This window comes from Thermobia domestica, chromosome 12, assembly GCF_964235325.1.
Source record: "Thermobia domestica chromosome 12, izTheDome1.hap1.1, whole genome shotgun sequence".
Classification (NCBI taxonomy): domain Eukaryota; kingdom Metazoa; phylum Arthropoda; class Insecta; order Zygentoma; family Lepismatidae; genus Thermobia; species Thermobia domestica.
In genome coordinates, this window is record NC_137465.1 from 60,720,860 (window position 1) to 60,734,347 (window position 13,488).

Sequence of the window (13,488 nt, forward strand, 5' to 3'; positions counted from 1 at the left end):
GATAGCATTATATATGCTTAGTTATAGTGAAATTGGTTAAATTGGAATAAATGAACAGTTCATTGACGTGCATAAATTAACAGTAACTACTCTAGTAGTTTAAAAGTATAATTTCATGCCATTCTAGCAGAAAGTGTTATATGTTTAATAATTCTAAACAGACGGTACAAGTTCGGCAAGTTCCTGTGAGAAGGTCATAGTTACTTTATTTGCATACAATGATAAAGCGGCTGTGAAGGTTCAAAGGAGAAATGTTCTGAGATCTTTATTATCTTTATGACTGTCTTACTGAAGTAGATCTTTCTTTGAAAAGCTTGGAGAAGACCGTTTTGTGTAAGAATTGTTGTGTTTTGTTAAAGAAAGAGGTTAGTAACTTAAAATAAGTCGAGTTTTATTTGTGATATAATTCGACCTATATTTAAGCATAATACAGAAACATCTCATTCTGTGAGTAACGCTAATTCCTAATACTCGAACATTCGCCGCTCCGCTACGTTAGGTATCTGTCTGCTTTTATTTGGAAACGGTTAGTGGTGATGCTGAATATGACCATGCTTTGTTATTTCTTATTAAAGTAAGGACTTTACTAAATGTACATAAAGTTGTAATTTCTTATATAAAATCAACAGGTATTTATTCCATGTCAAGAATAATATAATTAAGTAACTAAGTAACATGAACACAGTATTTTTGTGTACTATTTAACAGGCTTGACCGCCGAGCTACATGAGGCATACTGCAATTAACAAACCGTAACCATAAGTATTGCCCTGTTTTTAATGTTTTGATGATTTCTGTCTATTGGATAAGGTTGCATCAAGGTCTTTTCACGAGACAAAATCTTCAAGATAGTTTGAGCATCTCTACCCATGTTTAACCGTTGGTTATTTAAGAGACGCAAACATCTCAGCCCGAGGACTACCCGCTGCGGTTTAAATCCGGAAATAGGACCGGAAAGCTAGGTTATAACACAAGGTACTTCCCTCACGGGCAAGTGTATCTTCAGGAATAGTACGCTCTCGGCCTCACCCTTTCTGCGACAGACACAACTCGACATGTAAAACTTGAACATCAACATGTTAAAGTTGGACGCGATGTGGTTGTGCATCTTCGGAGTTCGGAGATGTCCAATTCATTTCTCATGTTGTCGGTTTGGAAAGTTGATCTTTAGGCGCGAACAGTAACGTTCTAATTTAGAAATTTTGCCAGCCCTTCTCTATTGAATCATTTTATTTTCTGCCAAATAATAGTTTCTGGCGACCATTAACACAGATCCACTGGGACCTCTCGAATTGGTCTCGGTCAGAGCCGCTTCTGTTTCGATTTAGATCAGTTGATTCTTAGCGTTAAATATTTTTCTTCATTTTACCGAAAATTAGGTGGAGTTCAGATTTATTTAAGAATTGAACGATTTTCTCACACTTACTCAGTTTCGCATCCTATTTGTGATTTTCTCCTAGTTTTCATGAAATTGATCCAACTTTGTTCATTTTTATCTGGTTTATTTATTCTCATTATTATTTACTATCCTTTTGTTGTTCACTCTCCCTCTCTCTCACCACATTCTAGACGGACGGCGCTTGTACTATTTCCGATCCACTGTCTTTTTATATCATACTAGAACACTTCGGGACCTTGCATGTTAGGCATTGAGGTTTAATGACTATTAAGTAACTTCAATGAGTATTAGTTGATACTCATGTTAGTTGAGCCATGCTTTGTGTAATATTAATATAAAATTCCAAATATGTAGTTCGCGTTATTATATAACCAGACTTTGTACTATTAAATGTACTTCTATTTTATTTTTATTACTTAATAAATTGTTATTGAAATTTGAGTCGACACGCATATTTGAATTACGCATATTTGAACCAATAAATAGGGTTTGAAAAAACCCGGGTTTCTTTGAAAAAAAAACCAACCCCCCTGCTCCCGTATGCTTTTTTATTTTTCGGGTTTAATTTTTTTCGCAATATTTCAATGTCTGGGATAAAAGTGTTAAAATGTGATTTATATTTCAAGATTGACGTTGTTACAACTTGCGACGATTTTCTATTCACTGCTGTTTTGAGGAAATTGCCGCCATTTTTACTTTGGATTGCCCAAAAAATCTATAAAGCAAATTTAGAATGTCTCGTGCTTCTACTCTCAAAATTTCAACTTGAAAGTCCGAAAATTGCACCTTGTAGCGTGAATACCCGCTATTTTGAAAAGTAGTCACCATTTTGAAATTTTACGTTGGAACGCCGCCAAAATTTGTACAGAAAATTTAGTGTTTCGTGTTCGTACCCTGTAGTGTGTGTGGTACAGGCAAACAAACGAACAAACGTAGATCGAGTCATCCCAGGAAGCTCAGTTCGCCAAATATGAATACCAAATATATTAATTTAAAACAAAGATGTAAAGTTTCAAAAGTCTTATATGAAATAAATATCTTCCAGCGTAAAATAAATGGTTTTATAGTAGAAGTTCACTTCCGATACTTTGTGCGTTCAATTACGAGAATTTCCCAAGCACTTGTTGCAAGACGGCTCTTTCCCGAAAATCAATTTAAAGCAATTAACAAAGATATAATTCATATGTTATAAAGTAAATATTTCAAAATGTCTTAAATGATTAAATATCTTCCAGCGTAAAATAAATAGTTTTATTGTTGAAGTATTCACTTCCGATGCTTTGTGCGTTCAGTTGCGGGAATTTCCCGAGCACTTCTTTCACGACGAGTTCTTCCCGAAAATGCAGCTTTCTTTATTGTACATCGAAACTTCCATAGTACGAAAGTTTGAATTCAGCACTTGAAATAGTAAGCGTTACGTAATCTTCGGAACTCCAAGCATTAAGCTTCTTTAATTTTACAAGAATTTTTACGTACGCTATTGCTGGGGTTGATTTTACAGAATGCTTATTTGAAGAGTAGTGACAAATCGCTTAGTTTTACTAATGTATTTACATATTTACTAGTAGTATCGCCACCTGTGGCCTTAAACCCGTCAAACGGATGAGGAATAACGTTCCTCGGCGTCGCCGAGTCTGTGAGCACCCTATTCACAGAAAGTATTTTCTAAAATATAAAATTGCATATATTACTTCAAATAGACTATTAGCATAATACATACATTAATTTGTTCTATAATATCTCAAGCTAAGTAACTTACTTACTCACTATGTGGCCTGTGGAACCTGAAAGTTCAATGCCGCGTTCACTAAAGCTCTCCACTGACTTGTATCCTTAGCTAACTGGATCCAGTTTCTACTTTGTATTCCTATTTCTGCGAGATCCATCTGCGCGATAATATTGTCCTCCCATCTGCGCCTATATCTTCCTAATAGTCGTTTTCCAATTGGTCTTCCAGTTAAGAATTTGAAAGCGTTCCTACTTTCTTCCATCCTGGCTACATGACCTGCCGACCTGAGTCTCCTAGATTTGATGGCCCTAACAATGTTGGGAAACCGTATAAATTATGTAATTCCTCATTATGAAATTTCCGCCATTCCCCATTCCCATTCCTCTTGGGTCCGAATATTCGTCTCAGGATCTTGTTCTCAAATACTTTCAGTCTATGTTCTTCCCTCAGAGTAAGCGACCATGTTTCGCAACCATACAAAACAACAGGCATGATTATTGTTTTATATATTTTAAGCTTCCAATTCCTCGACAGAATTCGCGACAACAAGAGATTTTGAACAGAATAATAACACGAATTCCCTGCTTTTAGTAGACATTTAATTTCTTCGTGAATATGGTTTTCGTCCGTTAATATTGATCCTAGATATTTGAAAGTACCCTTAGAGTATATACTATACTATAATATATATACTCTATAACATATATAGTATATCTAGTATATCAGTTATTAAATTCTGCACTTTCACATGGTTTTTAACTATGTCTCTGTCTAATCCATATGTCTCCAAGAGTAAAATCTCTTGGAAATACTTTTCTCCTACCAATAATTGACATTATTTCAAGATCAATTAATAATTCAATCACATTCATTAAAATAAGCACCAGATCCGACGTGGAGACCCAAAGGAAAGCGAATTAAAAGCACCCGGTCGTTCCTAGACGTAGTAGAGTAGGTAGGTCTAGTAGAAACCTTCCCAAATCAGTTGTAAAAGTGGCGTTTACGTAAGAGGTTAACGTTTGATTGTAGTGTTGTTTTTTCTTAACTGTTCCCGTTTGCCGCGTATGAAATCGTTATGGCAGGAACAAAGGAACAAAGAGTGTGTTTGTAATTTTGAAAAATCGGCAACGGAGGATTATGAAATGCTTCAACGGGTTTTCAAGAAGGTTGCTATGAGCCGCACACAAGTTTTCGGGCGGTTTGGCCGCTTTAATAAAAAGACAATCACACGACTTTGCAAGGGAGTTAACCCTAAATGCGAGATCCTCGAACTCAGGCACTTAGTCCTGATCAGTTGTCTAAGAGACTAATTGACTTTGAGTAGTATTTGCTTTCTTTTTCTTTGCAATTTTTTATTTCCTTTACTTATGACAAGAATCCAGAAAAGAAAAATCTACGTAGCCATGAATAGTTAGGCTAAATTCATATTCTTTTGTATCTGCAATCCTAAGTTTGACAACATGACGGCATTCAAAATTGACACGTCGATTATAATATTGTCGAAATTCTCTTTGAGGCAATAACATATTTTCAGATGTATCATGTAGCTTAAGGGAAGTTATTTAAAATGGCTCTTTTGTGTATGAATTTATATTACTCGTATTATATACTGACTAATTTCACGCTTATTATTCCTTTTAGGTATCAGGAAACACCATGTTGAGTCCATTTGTGTATTGGGCGCAAACAGAAAACACTGTTACGTTGAAGGTTGATCTGAAGGAGGTCAAGGTAATGTTCTACTTGTACTTATTTGTTATATAACACAAACTGTTGAAGAAATTGACTTTCAAAGAGAGAAGACTTGGATATTGAACCGGTCAGTTTGTTGATTTGGATAATTAACCGAATCTTCAGCTTAGCAGAGTGCAGCTTTAATCATTACGCTGCCAGTCTGCCCTCAGTCTAGCCACATTTTCACCTTTAAGAGCGGTGCTTTTCGTCTAGTCTTACATTGTTACTATGAAATTTGGTACAATTTCACCTATAGTAAAAATAAGTGTTGTCGAAAATTAAGTGGTAATTACTTTACCCAAGTATATCCCTTAGTCCAGAAATACGAAATAAAATTTTAAATTTTGTTGAAAAGTACGCTAACATTGTCTAAATAATTGTTAATTAATAATGATAATAATAGTGAAACAGTAGTTTTGTAAATTGTAAAGGTATGGTTGTATGTAAAGCTATCAAAAATACTATTTGGTCTAGGAATTAATTCGTGCGGTTGGTACGCACACATTGAAGCTGTAGTACAAACACAAAATACATAAATACCTTAAGAAAAATATTGTCCATCGCTAGCCACCACTTTTGCCCATCTGTCAGGCAATGTACGGATTCCGTGGCGAAAGAAGTCCTCATCCTTGGAAGCGATCCAGTCAGAGACCCATGTTTCGATATCTTCTGAAGAAGTAAACCGCTGTCCAATCAAATCGTTGTTCATGCAATCGAACAAGTAGTAGTCCGAAGGAGCAACGTCTGGTGAATACGCGGGTGGGGTAAAACTTCCCATCCGACATTTTCTAAATAGGTTTTGACCGGTTTTGCGACATGTGGGCGAGCGTTATCATGTTGAACAATAAGTTTATCATGTCTGTTCTCCCATTCTGGTCGTGTTCTGGCCAGAGCTTGCTTCAAACGCATTAATTGTCGTCGATAACGTTCTCCATTCATAGTTTCACTCGGTTGCAGCAGCTCATAGTACACCACACCTTTCATATCCCACCATATGCACAGCATAACCTTTGCACAGTGAATATGTCGTTTTGGTTGTGATGGACCTGGTTCACCTGGTTTCACCCAGGCCTTTTTTCGTTTAGGGTTCTCGTAATGGATCCACTTCTCATCACCCGTAATAATTCGATGCAGAAACCCCTTTCTGCTCTGTCGTTGAAGCAGCAATTCGCAAATGGTTTTTCGTCTTTCAACGTCTCTGTCTTTCAATTCATGTGGAACCCAATGTGACATCTTTTGAATCATTCCCATGGCTTTCAAGCGTTTGGAGACTGTTGTTTGATCAACGCCTAATGCTGCTGCAAGTTGTTCCTGCGTTTGACACGAATCCTGCTCGAGCAATGCTGTCAATTCTTCGTCTTGAAATTTTTTTGGCTGTCCAGCTCGCTCTTGGTCTGCCAAGCCGAAATCACCACTTCTAAACCGTGCAAACCACTTCTGACACATTCGCTCAGCTAGAGCATGGTCACCATACACTTCCACCAAAATACGATGACTTTCAGTCGCACTTTTCTGCATGTTAAAGTAATGCAGCAGGACACCCCGCAAAAACACTTTATCAGGCACAAATTGCGCCATGTTCACTTAACTACAAACTGGTGTTGTTGACGCTTTAATCCACTGCCCTATACTATGAACGATACGCGATGACAGCAGGGGTTTGCAACACATGTGTGGATACACGGAACTGTGGGACGCTCCGTTCGTTGCGCCATCTCTTGTCCACCCGCACGAATTAATTCCTAGACCAAATAAATGCTAAGTTATTTGGAAAATGATGTCCGATGTTGAATGTAATATTAAATAGAAATACAAGATATCAGCAGACATAGCTTCATCCAAATGGACTCTTTCTGAAGCTTCACATCTTTGTTAGTGATGAATCATTTCCTCGCCAGTTCAAAATAAACCAGTATGATTTTTGCATACGTTTTCGTTCTGAAAATTCTGCTCTTTAGGTAGTTATTCGGCTGCAAGAAAGATAGAAATACATTATTGCCAAGTTTGTAGAGTATGTTGGATGCATTAGGATTTCGTGTGCAGTTTTTATTTTGCATTTGTTTCGGCACTATCACAGAGAAGATTGAAATAATTCGTTTTCAGTGATGGTACATTTATTCAATATTTTTACAATGCGTTACAGGTGATGTTTTAATGACCATTCAGGAATAGGTGGGTAGTGTACAGTATAGTGAATAGGTCACGTGATTACCAGTTAAACTTGTAGGGTGTTGTTGCTGAAGTTTATGAGAATCTAGCTGTTATCCATGGCTCTTACGGTTACTATTTATTTGTAACTTTTCATCATTGGTTTTAATGCAATCAGATCAATTTTTTTGTTCTGGGGAAGATTTAAATCTCAAACCATATTCGTTCCTCATGCTTCGTTAATGTGAAATACACGAATTGAACCTCTTCGCTTTTCCAATGTGGTAATGTTCGGCTTATTATTATTATTTTATCTCTAATAATTATGCAAGAATTTGCTTTGAAAGCATCATTATTCCTGACAAAAAGCTGTGTGGCTATCCTGATTTTTCAGGTTTGTTTCCCCAGGACAATAGTACTTTTCCGAACATCTAACGAACTTTCAATTCTGATATTGCATCCTTACCCTATTCCTTAAGTATACTATGGCGGGTTTATGTAATGTAGTCTGAATTCATGAGGTAAAGTCACTTTCAACATATTATCCAAGTTATTCTTACTCAAGTGGCTACAACTTAAGCTCATCGCCAAGTTTGTATGGTGTAGAAGTGGCGTCATGGTTTACCTATAAGTAACATAATTGGCATTGCGGGCAAGTTGATGATAAGTGAGGACGTATTGAATTTGACACTTCTTAAAATTGGTTATTATTATGTGAAGTACCTGATAAACAATTTTGTAGGTGATCCACTGTTCATATGCATAGTTAATATAATGCTATTATGAATGAAATATTTCTTTCTAGTGTCCTGAAATAGCTTTAGATGAGAAAAAACTCAAGTTTAGTGCTCAAGGATGTGGTGCTAAAGGACCTCATAACTATAGTTTTGCTTTGGACTTCTTCTCTGCAGTTGAACCAGAGGTAAGTAGTAGCTTGATGAGTATATATCTGTTTACTTAAATCAGTAAATGTAAGCTAATATTTTCCCTGCTTTTTCATGTTTTATGTAGTAATAGTCGTTTCATTGTACACACATGCTGTACGAAGTAGCGTTCAGCCGTATTCAGAGCGAATTGAGGTAGTCCACTGATGTTGCTAACAAATTGTGGTATTACCTATATTTGCTGTATTCACATGAAAGTCTGTTACGTAAGAGTTATCAACAATACAAACAGCACAGTGAAGTTTGTGTACCCATCATACGTCGAGAGTTTGTTCGAAACAATTTTGCACAACGGACCTAGTTGAGCAATAATATCATTGAGCCGATAGAAGAAGGGTTATCATTTCGTCAATCCTGAGTGCGCTATTGTTGATTGAATTTTTACCATCGTCATTTTCTAGTATCGTACAAACAGCAAAGTTTATTGTAATTATCAATCGATACAACACCTATTTCTTCCGTTACGGTGTTTATGAGAAGGAAAAACTAAGTATGTTGCAAATAACTGTACTAAGAGAAGACATTACGAACAAGAAGACAAATATTCTAAAGAAATGGGAAAAGGAGGAAGGTATTAAGAAACAAAGAAGAAAATATGTAGTATAAGGAATATAATAATTTAACAATAAATCTGTATAATAAATTAAGACAAAACGTGTGGTTTCCTTTCAATAACTAAGTGGTATTTGGTCTGTTGAAGAGAAGTAGAAGTTTTTAAAACATTATTTTTATTTTATTTTATTTATTTATTTCGTACTCAAACTAGTTTCTTTTGAATATTACTTTGCTGCATACTTACAGTTTCTTTTAATGTAAAGTGATGAATCTTCGGGATTTTTTAAAAAACGTGAATATAATGAAACACCCTCTAACCCTCAGCTAGCTGTAGACTTTTTTGGTAATAAGAAGATATTCTAAGATGAAATCGTTATAAAATTGAGTACCATTGTAACAAATAAATGAAAACAAAGAAATATAATAAGTGCAGTTCTTTTGTAACCGACAGAAGCATCAAAGTAACTTTCATTGCTGTTAAAATTTCTGAGAAAAATTTCACGGATTACAGAAGCTTCTTCGTTAATTAATGGGCTATGTCATGAGTTTATCAATCCTTTTTTTGGTGTTCTGTAGACTGACACTGATACGAGGAAAATAAACGTTTGTGTTAGAATCAGAGAACATCAAGGAAATGCTAAATACAGTGATACCTCTGTTCATGAACTATCCAAACATTTAAGGCAGAATAAGAATTAATCTTCATCAGGAGGCAAATGCTTAGTAATCTCCTCATCAAACTCCAAATTTGTCATTAAATATAGATTTTGGTAATTTGGATAAAAACTGATATAAGGTGATTGATGCATACGCCAATTTTGTGCAAAGAAGTTAAAGAAATAAAAGATCCTCTCTGAGTAACAAGAGGGTTTATATATAATATTAAACAGAGATACCACCTGGAACATTTTGTTTCGATATTTTAGAAAATGCACGTATCTTCTGTATTATTGTTTTACTTCAGCTTCCTGTTTCTATTGATTTTTATAAACTTACCACTTTTTAGACTTCATCGCACATATTTAACTTCTTTAGGATTTAGTTTTAATGTGTCACCCTACTGCTGAAGAGATATACTGCTGGACTCCTAATAGGAAATAATTAAATGCTTTCAAGCTGATAATGAATTGGGTATTCAATTTGTTAGATTGATCCTCTTATATCTCGCAAAAAGGAAATGAAACCTAAATCAGTATTTCTCTGTATATTCCGTAGACAAAGAAAATGGAGAATGAAAAAACTGAGTGAAAAAGAACCCCACGGACGCTATCACTGTTCATATTTTTCTTTTCTATTTCAGACCAGTCAATATCGTGTGTTAGACAGAGAAGTGGATTTTACTATTAGGAAGAAAAAGACTGGATTTTGGCCTCGTGTTACTGCTCAACCACAGAAGCCAGTTTGGCTGAAGGTATTATTATTATTTATTTCTAAAAACAGAATTTTTAAAATAGTTTTTGAATATTTTCTGTTTTAAGAAAAAGCATTGGATTAGGTTAGATACATGCAGTTGGTATGATGTGGTACCAAATTTTCAACTCTTTAGTTAAAGTTGTAATCTTTGGTAAAATATGTAGAGAGATATAGTTATCAAAATATTAAAAACATGCATGTACTGCAACCTGGGGGGGGGGGGCATGAAGGGATGGCGTCCCCCTAGTAAAAGTTCAAGAAAAAACGAAAAAGAAAGAAGGGGAAAAAATTATATTCATACGAAGAACTTTTGGTTTTATTCTTTAGTTCACTCTTAGAACATAAGGAGACCGGTTCTCAACAAAGTAGTCAAGTGATCACAAATAGCATGAATCCAGAACCAGGTGTGTTTTCGAATATTCTAGAAATGAAATAGTTGTACCAAGTCTCAATAATGACTTGTTATTTTAGTGACTTTTTCTAAGAGACGTTTCTTGAGACATATTTTTTAGAGACTAAAATTTACTTGCACCTCCCGCCCCCCCCCCCCCCCTTCCTGTGCTTTTGTTCTCATGACGCCTGATTAAACTGTGTCTACTAATGACCGCCCTCCTTAGTTCTGGAGTTCCGTTTCCAGCCTTGATTGCAACACGTAATCTTCATGAATTAGTAACATTGATTATTGGTGCAATGCGATTGTCTTGTGTTGCTCCCCTGTTTGGTGATAGTGAACAATACGCGAGGCGCTGCAGTACGGTTCCTTTGTGGATTAGGTCAGGCATTGATATTGCAAAATAAAAGACCTCTCCGATTTTCAAAGAGAGTAAATTGTGTGTGCTCGATTACTTGATGGAAGTATATACAAGACTGCAGTGTGTTATGTGTATCGAGAGTAAACGTGTCCACTCGTGCAAAGTCATATCATAGAAGAGAGGAAGCCTGGGTGAGAGGAATCGCCAACCTGGAATTAGATTGTCACAAAGAACCGTAGAGGTAATGCAGCTTAACTCAGTCAACATTTTGAACGACCTGTCTCTACACTTACAATCCGACGAGAGCTCCATAACTTCAATAGCGGCAGTTGGGTGGTGATTTTGAAACCTCTGACCTGTTCCCGATTCGGTAGCACGAGAAAGATAGTGCCGAGAACATGAAACATGGATTGCTGATGATTTGGAAGAGAATAAGTTGGTCCGATGAGCTATCATTCTCGTTTCCAATAACAGGCTTTTCTTCCTTTCTTTTCTAAATTTAAAGTCCCACGATTATGCACTGACGCTAAAGGAGGTAGTGGTAATGAGATAGAATATAATGGTGGAATCAAGAAAATGGGAGGAAACGGAATAACCCGAGAACACTCACGGACCTTTTTTTACGACAAGCACGTTTGGCGAAAGCTTGGATCAAAACAGGTACCTCACGTTCCAGAGGTGAGCGCTCTACCTCAGGCTGAATTTACAAATGGCGGACGCACAAAGAGGCGTATCATCCTGACTGCCTACTTTCTACCGTGAAACATACCGGTAGCTATGTTTTGGTATGGGATGTAATTCAGTAGTATTCCGTTGGTCGTATTATTACTCTCAAAGAACAATACCAGTGATCATGTGGACATTTTAGAACCGATGAATTTTGTAACACAGATGTTTCGTAACAACGACACAGTGTCAAGGCACAAGGAGAGGATGAGAAACACCAGGATGAACATCAACACTTCTCTTGGTCCGCTCATCTCTCAATGTGAAATTATTGAGCATGTATGTCAATTTTAGAGCAGCAAGTTCTGCAAAGATTTTTTCCTGCAGTAGAATGGTCCATTATTCTTCTAGAAACCATTCACGAGTTGTGCACGTCAAATGTAAGGAGCAAAAGGGCCAAAGTTGATCCAATGCTGTACTAATCAGGTAAATTGCATTTTGTTAAGATGTTTCCATTATTTTGTTAACTGTCTGTCTACTGTTTTTTTTTTTTTTTTTTTTTTTAATTTTTGTTATTTATTTATTATTTTGTTTATTTCTTCGTTAATTTTAAATTCTTTTTTCTATATCATGCAGAATTTCTGTCTATTAATTATTCATTCGTTCTCCTGCATTCCTGTCAATCTATTCTTGCATTTAGATTTAAGTAGATGGAGTCTGCTGAACTCTACTTACTTGTAGCGTAGTAACACTATCACGTGGCTACTTGAGCTCCCTCGTGGCTAAGCAGATAGCGTCATGTGGTTCGGATACCACGTTAATCAGTAGGTCCACGTCTCATATAGCCTCGCTGCTGGAAGGGACGCTAAACTAAAATCAACTCAACTCAACGTGTCTACTTTCCTTTACAGTGGGTGCTTTGTGTATTTATTAATGAGAAGTAGAAAGTAAAGAACAGAAAGATGAAATAAAGAACAGAGGAAGAGCTGTGAAGCATCAAAGTAGATGCCATTTTGGAATGTAAAGTATGTATTGAAATTAGTTTGAATTCGAGGAAAAGTAAACGGCATTAATTTACCGAAAACAAATCTTTAATCTACAATACCAGATGTTAAGTGTTTTTCTAATTTTTTTTTTTTTTTTTTTTTTTTTTTTTTTTTTTTAATTCATGGGTATGCAATGAGTAGAGAACCAGTTAACTCTATCATCATATCTCATCGATGTTTATTATTTTTGTTTAAATGAAAAGGAAATTAAAACTGGATTACATGAGAAATAAAATAATTGAAATAATTTTGAATCACGAGTTCGTCTATTTGTAGTTTACGTGCAGCCACAGATCGAGACAATGCATTCAGGTGCTGGTACTGTTTCATAAGGATGTCCTGCTACGTAACGTGCAATGCATGAATTTAGCAGCAGCGGATGGTGCTTAATTCACGGTCGTGTCAATATATATGCCAGGAGGTTTTATCTTTGGATCATGAAGTAGTTCAGGAGGGGGGTCAAGGTGTAGTAGTAAAGTTAGTGTAGTTCTTGTCGAACCTCCTCCGTGCAACCTAAAAGCTGTAACAGTGCTTTGTTTTGTTGGTATAAATCCATTACATTCCACATGTTGCATGTTGTTAGGAGCACACCGAGTAAACGAAAAGAACCAATTAAGATGTTATATATCCAAGTTTAATATACGCGGTACATTGTAAAGAAGTAGGGTACTTCGCTTCATGAGATATTCATGGAACTCTAATGCGTCTATCATCGCGACCTTGATTTTTCAGATCATGCTATCCAACGTGCTGTTTACACTGTTCAGTTCTACTGTTTTTGTGTCCTTTGCAGTCGTTAAATTCGGTAGTGGGTATCGGAAACGTTAGTGAATACTTGGAAACCAAGTCCATGAAATGCAGGTGGAGACAGTCAGTCCTTTCGTACTACGATCAGCTCACTTTCACGTTGGTTGTGATTTCATACAGCAGCACGTCTGTTGATCGTTCATTACGTACAGATCAAATGCGAAGGCCATTTCTGAAATACGTATATCAATATAATGCTGACTATATCCACCGTATGGCACCATAAATTTCAGAAACTCGGAAAACTTACTACCTTTGATATTAAATGGCTTATTTCTTCGACATCGATTATTAT

At 36.2% G+C, this 13,488-nt stretch overlaps 1 protein-coding gene across 5 annotated transcripts in view; it reads left to right on the forward strand.

The window, feature by feature from the left end:
* The window catches only part of Hacd2 (3-hydroxyacyl-CoA dehydratase 2), a 63,961-nt gene that overhangs the window by 14,906 nt on the left and 35,567 nt on the right, over nt 1-13,488 (forward strand). For 4 of the 5 annotated variants that reach the window (XM_081733737.1, XM_081733739.1, XM_081733738.1 and 1 more), the window contains exons 2-4: nt 4,770-4,859; nt 7,816-7,932; nt 9,810-9,920. In XM_081733737.1, the coding sequence (XP_081589863.1) occupies nt 4,770-4,859; nt 7,816-7,932; nt 9,810-9,920 (318 nt within the window). Of the gene's footprint in view, nt 1-294; nt 366-4,769; nt 4,860-7,815; nt 7,933-9,809; nt 9,921-13,488 lie in introns of those variants that run through there. The other variant, XM_081733741.1, reaches the window with a different exon arrangement.